Raw genomic sequence first — 14,440 nt, forward strand, 5'->3', positions numbered from 1 at the left:
AAGATCCATAGGTCCAAAACTATGGGATCTATCGCAATCGGGTCAAGACTTCACTTAGGAACTGGTATGTGATGTATCCGAAAGTACATGTTTCAAAATCCTGCGGTACTTCTACAACAGTTTTAATAGAGGGAGTTTGGCTACGGACATATAATTTGAAATACTCACCAACTACCTCTATAAAAAATTGTTTCGGAAGTACTGCAGGATTCTGAAACATGGATATTTAGATAGGGCACGTAGTAGTTCCTAAGTGAAGTCTTGACCCAATTACGGTAGATTCCATAGTTTTGGAGCTATGGATACTTAAAGTTCAATTTTTTTATGATTTCGGCAACCTATAACTCCGAAAGGAAGCATTTGTGCACCCAAGTTGGTCTATACTTTTATCTTATACTGGTGTCAGGAATCACCTCCCAAAAGTTGTCGGTGTTGTTTTGAAACACCCTGTATAATAAAATTTCAATCAATAGAAAGGTACAGCATCCAAAGAACACATTATTAACATCACGATTTGGATATCTTTAGTAACAAGTTTCATAAATATGTATTATAAAATAAACTGATTATTTGGATACATTACACATGACATGAAATGCATTTGAATATATTTTGAGTGAGTACAAAAAATCATTAATATTCTTTGGAAACATTTTACTGCTTTGCTTCAGTTTCTTCCTTCTTTGCACTAAACAATATACTTTTTTTCTGTATTTTATCTTAACTGTAATGGAGAATGTTTAATACAAGGGGTTCAGAAGTATATAAAAAAGTACAAATTTACAGGGGAAATAGAAGATGCAAGTACTTAGATCTAACATAACCTAACCAAATCTAACCTAAACTAACTTAAACCAACCTAAACTAACCTAATATTAATAGAAATAAGCAAAATTTTATCACTTTTTTGAAAATTATGCTGGACCCCTGCACTAACATAATGTAACATAAAGTAGCTTAACCTAATCTAACCTAAACTAACCTAATGTGAACAGAAATGACCGGAATTGTAACATTTTGTTAGAAAAAATTGCCGGTCTCCTTCTGCTAAACATTCGCCACTGTAATTAGTGGTACGTACTCCTGTAATTCGGATGAAAATTCTTCTTGAAAGTAAACAAGTAAATAAAATGTTCTATATTGTGTTTCGTTACTAATATCAAACTATAACAATTTACGTTAAATCATACATACTTAGTCTATTTGAGTGGAGTCATTCTTAATATTTTTAAATTGTTTATTTACTTTTATCGAACTCCCAAATACATTCTATACACACAATTTATATTCAAACCATTAGTAATTACATAATGGAAGAGAAACGGAATTTTGATTGTTACCGGATAAATTTACGAGTAGAAGTTTGAGGTAAAGTGGGCTAAAATGTGAAGATGAACGACGCTGCCTACTTCCAGTAATTTATTACGAGACAAATCCGATAATCGATCATGATCTGATTTACGATTTAAAAATCTTTTTAATTGGTTTTGTTTAATAAAATCAAACAAATAAGTTTATATAATTATGTAATTGTATGAATAAACTAGCAGCGTTCACCCCGCTTCGCTGCGGTCACCCCGGAACGCAATAAACTTTGTTACTTAGATAATTTTTACTTTTTCGCTTTCAAGTGATATGATAAAAACCATAGAAGATTGCAGTAAATCTTAACATTATATCGCCTGTCATTTATGTTAACCCGCCCCGCTTCGCTGCGGTCACCCCCGAACGCAATAAACTTTGTTACTTAGATAATTTTTACTTTTTCGCTTTCAAGTGATATGATAAAAACCATTATAACGCCTGTCATTTATGTTAACCCGCCGAGTGACACGGTCATGCGGGTTGCATATAAATACGTTTATTTTTATACCTATGATGAACTAACAAAGGATTTGTACGTAATGGACACCTGAATGGTCAATTATCTCAAGACACTGGTAATTGAAAATTAAAGTGATATGATAAAAACCATCTAGGGTCCAAATCCTAATAACCCCCCAAAAATAAAAGAAATTGGTTCAGCCGTATTAGCGTGATGAGCGGACAAAGGATTTGTACGTTCTCTTTTATATATATAGATTGCTGTTCCTATTATACTTCGTTTATGGATTCCATAAATTTGCACTTCCACGTTTCAAAATGAAATTGTGCTATTAAGCTAAAGTGTACACATAAGTTAGTAATCTATTTTTTAAATAAAATAATGTCAAAAAGACATCCCTCATTTGTACAGAGCTAACAAGAACCACGTGCGGATCGACATGAACAAGAGATCCATTAATCCACTCAGGTTTGATCATGACATGAAACAGGAAAGTCCATATTATTAATTTTATGATATTCCGTTCAAAGGCTCTGACGGTAGCCGAACGGATTTCAGCGCATTTGCATGGTTAAAACGCTATAGAAGATATCGCCTTCATTGCCTATATAAAACCGAAGAAAAAAATGCAATTCTTATGCCTGCATTCAAACGTAGTTTGTTACAGTGGAAGTTGTGATGTAGTCTACAGTACTGGGGGTCCAATGCAATATCATCACTGCTGGCTGCGAGGTTTCTTGTGCGGTGAGTCCCCTTCAAAAACGTTCCGATATAAGCCGAACACTCTTGTGTATTTTTATTGTAATTACGTTAGCCGCAAGCCAATAATAATCTTTAGATCCCCAGAATGTACTGTAAGTTTATTCATTACAACCGCATGAATTTCCAGCAACAAAAATATACCATTGAAACCATATGAGATACACATTTCATTTAACTAAGTAAATCTATGGAACCCGGAGATTCAAGACTGTGTTCACAAAATATCTCCCTTGCTTTCTGTTCTTGTCCAGCTAGATTTAGTTTCTACTTTGTATTCTCATTTTTGCGAGATTCATCTTAATATTGTCCTCCCATTTTCGCCTAGGTCTCCTAATAGTCATTTTCGGATTTGATTTTCAATAAAATTCTTAAATATTTCCTATTTTCTTCAATTCTGCCTACATGACCTGTCTATCTGAGCTTTCTACATGACCCTAACTAGGTTAGATAAACGGTATAAATTATGTAGTTCCTCTTTACAAAGTTCGCGCCATTCCTATCTCTCAGGGTATGAATGTTCACCTAAGACTTTATTCTTAAATACTTTCAGATTGTGTTCTTCCCTTAAGGTAAGAGACCATGTCTCGCAACCATACAGCACAACAGACACAATTATCATTTTATATATATTTTAATCTTAAAATTCTTCAATAGAATTCGCGAAGATAGAGGAACTTCAACTGAATTATAACACGAATTTTCTGCATTTAGCCAAAATTTAGCTTCTTTGTGGATATGTTTTTGGTCCGTTAATTGATCCTAGATATTTGAAAATGATTTCATTTATGATATAATAATTTTATTTGTTGATTTTCATAAAATTAAACAGATACATACTTTTTATGTCTACAAAATAAAATTTAAAACAAATCTAAGTAAAAGTGTTGATATACTTATGTAATTATAACAGTAATTATTGTTTCCATCATAATTTATATAATTTCTAAATAAACTCGTTTCAAAACAAAAATTGCGCAATTAAGCTAAATTCTGTGGCTCTTTGCATGAAACCCATAACACCCCCACACACACAAAAAAGAAAGTTTACAGAAAATCAAGACTAAATGCATGGAAATCTCTTTATTAAAGATTTCTAGACTATTCTTACATCTCTGTTGCTTTCATATTACTGCACATGCAACGTTAACGTTTGAAGAGTTGGTATGTTAAAGATCTACTCTGCAAGGATACCATTGTCTGTTGCTTTCATATTACTGCACATGCAACGTTAACGTTTGAAAAGTTGGTATGTTAAAGATCTACTCTGCAGGGATACCATTATCTCCATGTTCAAAATAGTGTGGGTTATGGGTTTGATGGACGGTGCCACAGAATTGTACATGTAAGCTATAAAAATATTTATAAAATCAAATGTTGTCACAAGAAATTAACATACATTCAGCAATCCCAAATTACAATCTGTGTTCAAAAATACAACATTTGAAATGCAAAAGTCTTCAATACAATAGAAATGAAAAATTAAGATAAGCAAAACAATTTAAAAGAAGTTCGAGAAGAGATTTAAAAGAATGCAAGTTAAAAATATCTTTTTTACCGTACCATTCCATAATAAGTCAATTTTCCATTCATACACAAATATCATAATATTATTAATTACAAAGATAAATTCATATAACAAAACTAGAAGTCTAATTAAAAAATAAAAATCTACAATATATTTAAGAATATTTTGTTATTGATTCAGAGTGGCAAGATTTAAATTTTGATCTAACGTTTTTCGTTATATATATATATATATATATATATATATATATATATATATATATATAAGGAAAACATTCGTGTAAGTGCATTAGTATACATTCAGTATGACCATAGTTATTGAAATATAAACTTTGGCGCAAAGTAACCCCATAGGTGAGGATACTTTGCACAACATACAAACAAGTATGTTCATATGAACATAATATTTCTGTGAAATGTTTTTCCTTCAGGATTTATACATTTCACTTCCTACACAAAACTGAATGCAGTCTCGGTATCAACATTTAGTATGAGTTATCGATAGTTGTAAAGAAAATTATGTATTTCCGGTACCGCCACAGGAACCACATTCTGATAGTTTAGCATATGCCTTACAAAAATGCCAACTCAGGAATAGAAAAAAAAATCCACGTGAACTTATTTGCCTTGCTTGCTCTTTATGTGCAAGAATATAATCCCAAACGTAATCAGTGGAATATCTACGGGGTTTGGGGCTTTCAGGTTGAAGCCCACCAAAATTGAATGATTTTTTTAAGTCTAATTTATTCATTACTATGTGTATAAGCTTCAAGCCCTCTCCCAAAAGTCTAATGATTTCTGAAGAAACTAAGCTTTTCTGAGTGAAACCGCTCTCAAACTATTTTTCTCGATCCGCCATTGTTTGTAATTTATTTTCCAACAATGTACACCAATTCTTGTAGATGATATCTTTCAAATTTTCTCGACCTTTACAGCGACCGTTTCCACATCTCTACAACAACAAACTCTCCGGGTAATTAGAACAGTTGTTAATCGCCAACATTATAGACAAAATATAGTTAGATGTTTTATCTTACGGTGACAGTTGAAACTTTCTCTTTACAGTTCACGGTTTTACCGACAGGGGACTGTACAACTCTTTTCATATTTTGTGCAAAATCACCCCTGAGGTGCAAAGTACGGTATTTAAAACTATGAAAATTTTTCAGACTGAAATTTGCAATATAAATTATATACAACTAAAATATAAACGGGATTTATGATGAGCACATATATAAACAATATAAGATATGCATATAATAAACACTCTGGACTCTGTTACCACAAGTTCTAAAGAGGCGTGAAATTAAAGTAAATTTATATTCTTATTAATAGGGCGGAAACGTGAACATTACGTAACAGTGATGAAAAACGACTGGGTGTGGGTATTCGAAAGTGTTCGAAATGTGGATGTGGAGAAGGATGGAAATAATTAGTTGGGTCGAACGGAAAACGATTGAGTGGGTGGGAGAAAAGAACACTTTTAGATATTGTTAAGAAGAGGAAGAGAAACTGATTGGGACATTGCTTAAGAAGAAATTGTATCATGAGGGACGTCATAGAGGGTATGGTGGCGGGAAAGAGAAGCAGAGGGCGAAGGAGACTACAATTAATGGATTATGTAAAAACAGAAAGATCATACGTGAAGACGAAGAGGTTAGCGGAGGACCGTGGAGCATGGAAGCTTCTCAGCTGATGCAAGTGACCTGCCAGTAAGGGCAGAATACCTATGATGAGACTTACTAGAAAACAAACACCTCATCCAGTTAATTTCCAGATGGTAATGTGCCAAGGACCAACGAGACGTTGCCGTATTGGTTAGAAACAGCTACGCGCTTTGTTGTTGTAAATTTAATATCTTATTATTGTTGTCATTGCACATAAACTTCAAACAAGAAGTAAAATTATATATATATATAAAAGTATTTTTTAAAACCGCAAAGTTACTTAAACCAAACTTAGCACACATTCCTTAATACTCATTTGTGAAGAGCAATATTCCTAATTGCACTATTAGATATCCGTCTCTATGTAAAAATAGACTAAAATACAATAAAATTAGCTGTATTTTTATACAATGTTTCTTTTCATAGTTTAAGTAGTGAAATATGTTTTATTTAACCTACCTGCTGTAGTTTCTATATTTATTCCAGCTATAATTTTATGGCATATTTGATACGAGTATTAAACTAACTGACAATATCTGGGTAAAGTGCTTTATGTGTGACAATACACAAACATTTATTTCTTTATTTATTTTTCAGTTGACTTGACTCCCAAAGTAAGCATAGAACCACAGCAAAATGTACCGGGTACGTTTGAAATTTAAACTTTATGATTCTTATAAATGTTCTTTTTCAGTTCACAGTTATTTTTGTTCAGTGTTACACTTTTGTTAGTTTGTTAAAAATTTCAAATGTACAACCAGCTCATATAGTTTTGTGATATATTATCAGAGATGGCTCTACAGAGAAGTCAGATATGTAAATATAAACTTTTATGTTATGAAAAACAGAGAAGAAAACGTACGTAAAGTATGAATTCTTGTAAAGGAAAAATAGATTATCAGATAAAATGTCTTCCCTTAGTTTGATACGATATAACAAAAATATTTTTACTGTTTACTGATGGACCTTTCTTCTAAAGCCGCTTCTGAACACACACTGACAAAAGAACTAATTATATTAGAAACACTTTTGTTAATATTTCGGCAAAACATGTAAAACTTGTTTCTCTTTCGAATTTCTGTTACCACATTGACTCCCTACGTCTATTTATTTCAAGGAAAACATAATACGTTACCTCACCTCCCACGTCTTACTTATCCTATGCAATATCAAGTACAAATTGTCTTTGTGTAACTCTGTTTTAATATTAATAATTGGATATATCATCTACAGTATCTCTCAGATCTCAATACAACTCTCGTTAATTTGTATGGGAGTACCTCTGACACACGGGTACGGGGGTAAAGTTCTTGCGCTGAGACAATAGATTCCTAGTAGATGCTTATTGAAATATGGGGTGCTCAAAGACTTTTGAGCGGCACTGTAACAATGTAAATTTTTTTAAGTCATGTGCAAAGATATTTAAGGATAAACTTTGGTAACGCTTAGACACATTTCAACTGGCAAACCAAAACTAACAAATAATGTTGAAAAATCTTGATTCATTTAATGTAATTCGTTCCTATAACTCTGAAACAATATTCGCCAAATCACATTCAGATTATTCTTGCATCTCTCAGTTGAAGGGACTTCTATAGAAAGAAAGAAAGTGAAAAACTTAACAATAATTATAGTCACATTAGGTAAAATGTTCAAGGATAGTCTTTCTTTTTTAACTATATTCTGACAAGAAGATAGAAATGTGATGCTATTTGACCCACTGTTTACACCCTCGAAGCACTGTCTATTTGAAGTTCATCTATCATTATCTTTAAATATCTTTATACTAAATATAAAACCAAGTAAATAGAATAAGGTCCTACCTTGTCTTACTGCCTTCAGGTTGAAATTTGAACTGTGACAAATGAGCTTCGTCTTACAGTGTGAGACCACGGTAGACTTCGCAACTATGCGAGTTCAATACTCAAACTAGAATAGTACACTTGTCATTTTTGCTGCAAAACAGAGATAAGAACAAAAATAGGAACTATTCTTCGGACGCTGTACTCACATATGCGAGAAGTGATCAGAAATTTAGATTAGAAAGCCAGCAGTGGAACATGTATATTATTTCACACAACCAATACATCAGAAAGTAAGGATGCAAGGCCTGCAGTGGAACATGTATACTATTTCACACAACCAATACATCAGAAAGTAAGGATACAAGGCCTGCAGTGGAACATGTTTATTATTTCACACAACCAATACATCAGAAAGTAAGGATACAAGGCCTGCAGTGGAACATGTTTATTATTTCACACAACCAATACATCAGAAAGTAAGGTTACAAGGCCTGCAGTGGAACATGTATATTATTTCACACAACCAATACATCAGAAAGTAAGGGTACAAGGCCTGCAGTGGAACATGTATATTATTTCATACAACCAATACACAACCAATACATCAGAAAGTAAGGATACAAGTCCTGCAGTGGAACATGTATATTATTTCACACAAGCAATACATCCAACAGATAGTAGATACATTAGGTTATTTTTCGACATAGTCTCCATATCGGTTGAAGCACTTGTCGGTTTCTGGGATGAATTCGAAGATTCCCTCCTGGTAAAAAATCTTGTCCTTGGGTGTTCCGGTACTGCATAATATCGTGCATAATGTGACCAACGCTTCCGAACGACATTTCCAATTCTGCTATCAGATGCCGGAACGTGATCCTCCTGTTGTCCGGTCTTGTAATCTTAGTTTCTCATCTTCCCTCGTATATATAAGAAGTGATTCGCTATTTTTTACTGTTGTTGCTCAACGTAAATCAATATTGAAACCAGAAGTTGTAGTAAATATCAACCACTTCCGGTTTTAGTAGAGAGATGCAGCTGAATAAAATACATTTTCTTTAGAAGCTGAATCGATTCCAAAAAAACTCGTCGCTTTCGATTACAGTATTTGCTCAATGACGATCAACTGGTAATTGCAAATTATTATCACTTTCGGTTTGGAGAGAGTTAACGGACAAAATGGAACCTGTGCTTGAAACGCAAAGTTTATTCCTAAACACCACTTCTCTCTTATCGTTTTTGCCCCATGGAAACCAATACTGAGACTGTAAAAAAGTAGCAAATTTCTACCACTTCCGGTCGTAGTAGAGAGATGTTGGTAAAATTTTTATTAAGACGCTGAATCGATTCCGTAAGTTCACTTTTAGCTGTCTGTTACCATTTTGTGTTCTATGGCCATCAACGTTGAAACCGGAAATTTTTAATTTCTACCATTCCTAGTTTGGATACAGGGCTAATACGAGGGTGTTTCAAAGAACACCCGTCCAAGGTGATACCTTTATTTGAGTGACAGATAGCACCAATACAGATACCACTGGAAAACTTACAATGTTAGTTACAAAAGATGGCATCATTTTTCAACATAGTCTGCATTACGGGCAACACAATTTTTTATGCCGTCGGCGAAGAATTGTAGTGGCTTTTGGCGATACAATTGCCAAAGTGCTGCTTCCACTTTCGCGTCACAACTGTAGCGTTGGCCCTTAAGGTGATCCTTAAGTTTCGGGAAAACCCAAAAGTCGCAGGGTGTAAGACTTTCGTTATAAGCAGGATGAGGCAGAATGTCAACAACACTTCTCCAGAAGATGGGACAACTTTGAATTCTTTTGCCGGAGGAAATGACGTGTGGCGGTACTCCATTGACTGACGTTTCGCTTCCGGGTTGTAATGGCGTATCCATGACTCGTCGCCGGCGATGAATGTGCCTGGGTGCACAACCTTCCGCAGTTAGAAATTCAATGACAGACCGCGGTTTTAACCGGACGTCACCACTGGATACCATAGATTGCCCCATTACTCTGGAACGAGAAGATAGGAAGGTGAAAGAAGTGGCATTCCATGGCTTAAACGTCAGTGCATTAATGATAAACATTTTAGAAGGTTTGCAGTATTATTGGCCAAGTAGTGGACTTGGAGGCATTACTTTCCGAATCACCCTCGTACATGAGACAGAATCTGTTCTTGGGATTCTGAAAAATCACTTGTCGATCTTCCTTACCGTTTTCGCTGTAGTACATATTGCCACACAGAAGGACATAGCTACTCAGTAAGACCTTTGATATATGCGTAGCGTAGTTTGGAAACCTAATAATAATCATAATAAAATTACATAACTGAGCAAATCAATGATTAAATTTACGAAGAGAATACTGAAAAACTTTTTTTATAAGACATAATCGGTGAACTAAACCATAGTTACCTTGATCTCATAGCTACTTTATTTGAACATGCTTGAGAAACTAATACAAATATGCTTTAATTTTGTCTAAGAGTATAAGTTTTAACTTAATATTTAAAAATTTCAGAACCGTCACCAATCAGTAAGTAGCAGAATATTTACTTGAACTTTTATATTATTATTATTATTATTATTATTATTATTATTATTATTATTATTATTATTATTATTATTATAAATGTCCTAATTCTAGTTTAAGACTTAATACTACAAATTTTAATTCCAGACCATAAACTAGTTTTAATGTCCTACACTAGCGCTAAAGACTTTTATATGTTATTGTGATTGTTAGGTTCTTACTTGGTTAATAACAAATAGTAATTTCATAATTTCATAATATTAGGATATTTAATGCGTGAGGAATTGACTAGGAAACAGGTACTTACTAACTAACTGATTTTATATCCTATGGAACCCGAAGGATCAATGCTGCGTTCACAAAAGAACTGCGTTGCTTTTATTTTTAGTCAACTGGATCCAGTTTCCAATTTCTATACCTATTTTTGGGAGATCCATCCTAATATTTCCTCCCATCTGCTCCTAGGTCTTCCTGATGGTCGTTTTCTGGTTGGTCTTCCAGTTTAAACTTTGAAAGCGATCCTACTTTCTTCCATCCTGGCTACACGACCTGCCCACCTAAGCCTCTTAGATTTGATGACCCTAATGATGTTTGGTAAGCCACATAACTATGCAGTTCATCGGAATGAAGTTTCTGCCATTCCCCATTCCCGTTCCTCTTGGGTCCGAATATTCTTCTCAGGATCTCGTTCTCCAATACTTTTAGTCTATGTTCTTCCCTCAGAGTAAGTGACCATGTTTCGCAACCATACAGAACAACAGGCATGATTATCGTTTTATATATTTTGAGTTTCAAATTCCTCGACAGAATTCGTGACGACAAGAAATTTTGAACTGAATAATAACACGAATTCCTTACTTTTAGTCGACATTTAATTTCTTCGTGAATATGGTTTTCATCTGTTAATATTGATCCTAGATATTTGAAAGTATCCACTTTATCAAAAGTATTATTTAATATTTTGACAGGTACCTCTAACAAATATAACCTCTAGCAGTTTCTACGGTAGAATAAAAGAAATAGGTATTAGAATTAAGCAGTATTCTTATTTTTCAATTAAGTCAAATGAACAAGTCATATGATAATAGGAATCAGAATAGAGTACTAGATCCTTTACTTCCAAACTTGGAAAACAGGACGCAATTTTGAAATAGAAATCACCTAAACAATCAAATTAGATTAGGAAAATTCATTAATAAGATGGAACTTGAACCCAGGACAGTTTAGAACGATACCACTACAAGTCATTCATGTAAGATGGCAAATTAAACCACTAGAAAAGGAGAACATACGTTAATATCTCGAAACCTAACTAATATTAATGATCGTCTTGATTCAATTTGAGGAATTACAAAATAACATCTGCCATATTTTCTTCTTCCCAGGCTGCGGAATCAATATTACAACCTCAACCTCGACTTGAGAAATGTTATGAGACATTTTTCTCTTTGAGGAAGGTCTATTTAACCTCTTCGTAAGTTGAAGAAGGAAATAATAAGTAACTCAACTACTGACTGTCTTTTCATACATGTCTTAGTATCTGAACTAGTCTTACATAAAAGTATTCAACCAGCTAACAGATTTTGTACGACATGAAGTAAGTGATTGGGAAAAAGAATATGTTAATGCATGGAAAAACATATCTTTCTTTCTTCCTTCAACATCTGAACAGCTTAAACTTTGCCTTCTGTTTCTAGAGTTATCTCTTATGACTTTCAACCTTAACACGAACATCCTGAGTATTGTTTAATATTTTCTTAATTAGTTCTTTATTGGGAATAATATACTGCTTTGACTATCCACTTCATTCTGTTTATTTGTTGCTCTCATGCTCAAGGTTACATACGATTTTAAAATCGAGCTTCTCTTCTCTCAACAAGATGCTGTATTGCATTTAAATTGTTTTCCTTAAACTCTTTCGCTATATGCTTCATCAGACAAAAATCTATGTGTTATAAGTTTCTGATTGCATAAGGTTTAATTAATTATGTTTTTGCTATTAAAAATTAATGCCAGTAGATGTTAATAATTAAATATATATTTTTGTAACATACCAAATTAATTCGGCTAAAATTTGTTTCACCTTAAAAGGACTACCCAAAATGTTCTTGTAATTGTTTAAGCAATAGCTGACGTTTAACATTAAGCAGTTTCCGTTCGAAAATAATGTGATCCAATGTTCCAATTTCTTTATCACATCGACAGTACTATGTGTCTTTCTTTTTTATTTCGAACAGCTTTACAGGAGTCAGACCAGTACTAAAGACGAGAATTATTTTAAATCTTGTCCATCATTTAATTATGTTTCAGGATTCTTTGTCTTTTCCAATGATAATTGCCTTATAAAATTTTCCTGATTGATTTGAATTATTCCCTTTCCAATTTTGGATATCTTGCTTGTATTTTTCCTGGAAAATTTATATATAAACGAAAATGACTATGATTGTGACTTAATATCCCTTGAACCACCACACCGAATCTCGATCAAATTTTCAACATAGATGAGATTCGGGCCTGGCATCGTTTATCTTTTTTTTTTTATCCTTTTACTTTGACGGTGCAACTTATGGGAGGGATATATATATATATATATATATATATATATATATATATATATATATATATATATATATATATATATATAAGATCGTAAATGATCGATATTAGTGTAGAATCTATAGTTTTTGAGGTCGCTGAAATGAACAGAAACACTTCCGATACGTTCAAATCCAAATTCAGCCATATTAGTACTCCTAAGGCGGGGTTCATGTAAATATAGTTGAAACTGACCTATATTAGCTTCGAATTAATGGTTTTTGTGATCCCTAAGTTGATTGGTGACAGTTTTGGTGCTCTTTATGTCCAAAATGAAACGTATTCTCCCAGTACGAAGAACATATATTCCGCTAGTACATTCATAATTTTGAAACGGAATTTAACTCTTTCGTGGGCCAATTTTTCTGCAAGTGATGGGACGATAACTCCTCTATGCTCCCCGGCACACACTCAAAGCAAACAAATAAAATCATTTTTCGAGTGCATTTCCCATTTCCATAGTGAGGAGATCTACGACTAAGAGAAATAGAAGCAGCAAATGAAAGCATACCTAGCTCCCTTGGCGGGAAGTATGCTTCCCATTGCTCACAAAAGGGTTAAATAGGATGCGCCACAGTATCGTTACACGTATTATCGATAATAAGTGTATATTTGATACGAACCTGTAACCTTACAGAAATAAATTGAATGATGTTGATATTATTTAGCTTATCGTGCAATATAGATATTTAATGTTTAGTATATTCACGATGTCTTTTAAATTTCCAATCTGTGTTATTAAAAGTCGTTAAAACACTTGTTGAGTGTGAGCACATGCAAGTTAATTGATTTTTTTTTCTTTCTTTCTTTAAGCTTGGCAAAAGCTTTGCCCTCATGTACTGTGGTAGACTTCAGTAATTTGTACTTTAATGTTAGGTATGAACATGGTTCCTGTTATTTTTAAATTATTAGTTCTTGATATATCATCAAAAATTAATACTACCTCCTTATTTAAGTGTCATATATATATTTGCAAGATAGTATTATATATTTTAGTAGCTTCATTTTGTTTCTGGGATATTTAGGTACTATGACATTGATTTTAGTTAAACTAGTAATTTCGTAAATAGCAGATGTCGTTGATTTCAAAATCCTGAGTGACTACCTCTTGTTCACAAGATTTTAATAAGAAAGAGATGATTTCTCAATTGAATGGATAATACTTGGCCGCGAACTTGCGTGTAGCGTATGCAAATTACAGCATTTTAACAACTGCGTCCAACATTTATGTCCCTCGGTGCAAGACAATGGCAATCCACATTTTTATGAAATTTGAGTTAATTGTGTTTTACAAACCTAGACGGCAGCCACTTCAAACTAATGTTTTCAAATTTGGCTGATAACAGTGTCATCTGTGATTTTTCACTAGCACTACAGAATACCATCTACATATTTTAGGTGCAAAACAATGGCAATGCACAAGACAAGATGGCCGACATTGAAAGGAAGTGTGTACGTCGTTCGGAGCCATTCGAAAGTGACACTTCGGAAGATATGAGTGATTTAGAATACAGTGGTTCGTCTTACAAACTAAGTAGTGATTTTTCATCGGATGATGAAGACAGGGTATGTATTAATAATTTTCTTCCTTTCACACGTGAATACATTGGTTTTGTGTGTTACCATTATATTACACCAAACATTGGCATTCTGTGTGGAATGCCATTATCTTGCTCCTAAATTCTAACATTTTTCTTGTAATTTTGTCTTGCAGATGGTTCAAATGTC

At 33.5% G+C, this 14,440-nt stretch overlaps 1 protein-coding gene across 6 annotated transcripts in view; it reads left to right on the forward strand.

The window, feature by feature from the left end:
• Nucleotides 1-14,440, forward strand: part of LOC145683709 (uncharacterized) — a 142,876-nt gene that overhangs the window by 29,586 nt on the left and 98,850 nt on the right. For all 6 annotated transcript variants that reach the window (XM_081755156.1, XM_081755158.1, XM_081755159.1 and 3 more), the window contains exons 5-6: nt 6,376-6,423; nt 10,106-10,120. In XM_081755156.1, the coding sequence (XP_081611282.1) occupies nt 6,376-6,423; nt 10,106-10,120 (63 nt within the window). The remainder of the gene's footprint in view (nt 1-6,375; nt 6,424-10,105; nt 10,121-14,440) is intronic.

Source organism: Thermobia domestica, chromosome 4 (assembly GCF_964235325.1).
Source record: "Thermobia domestica chromosome 4, izTheDome1.hap1.1, whole genome shotgun sequence".
In the NCBI taxonomy this organism is placed as follows: domain Eukaryota; kingdom Metazoa; phylum Arthropoda; class Insecta; order Zygentoma; family Lepismatidae; genus Thermobia; species Thermobia domestica.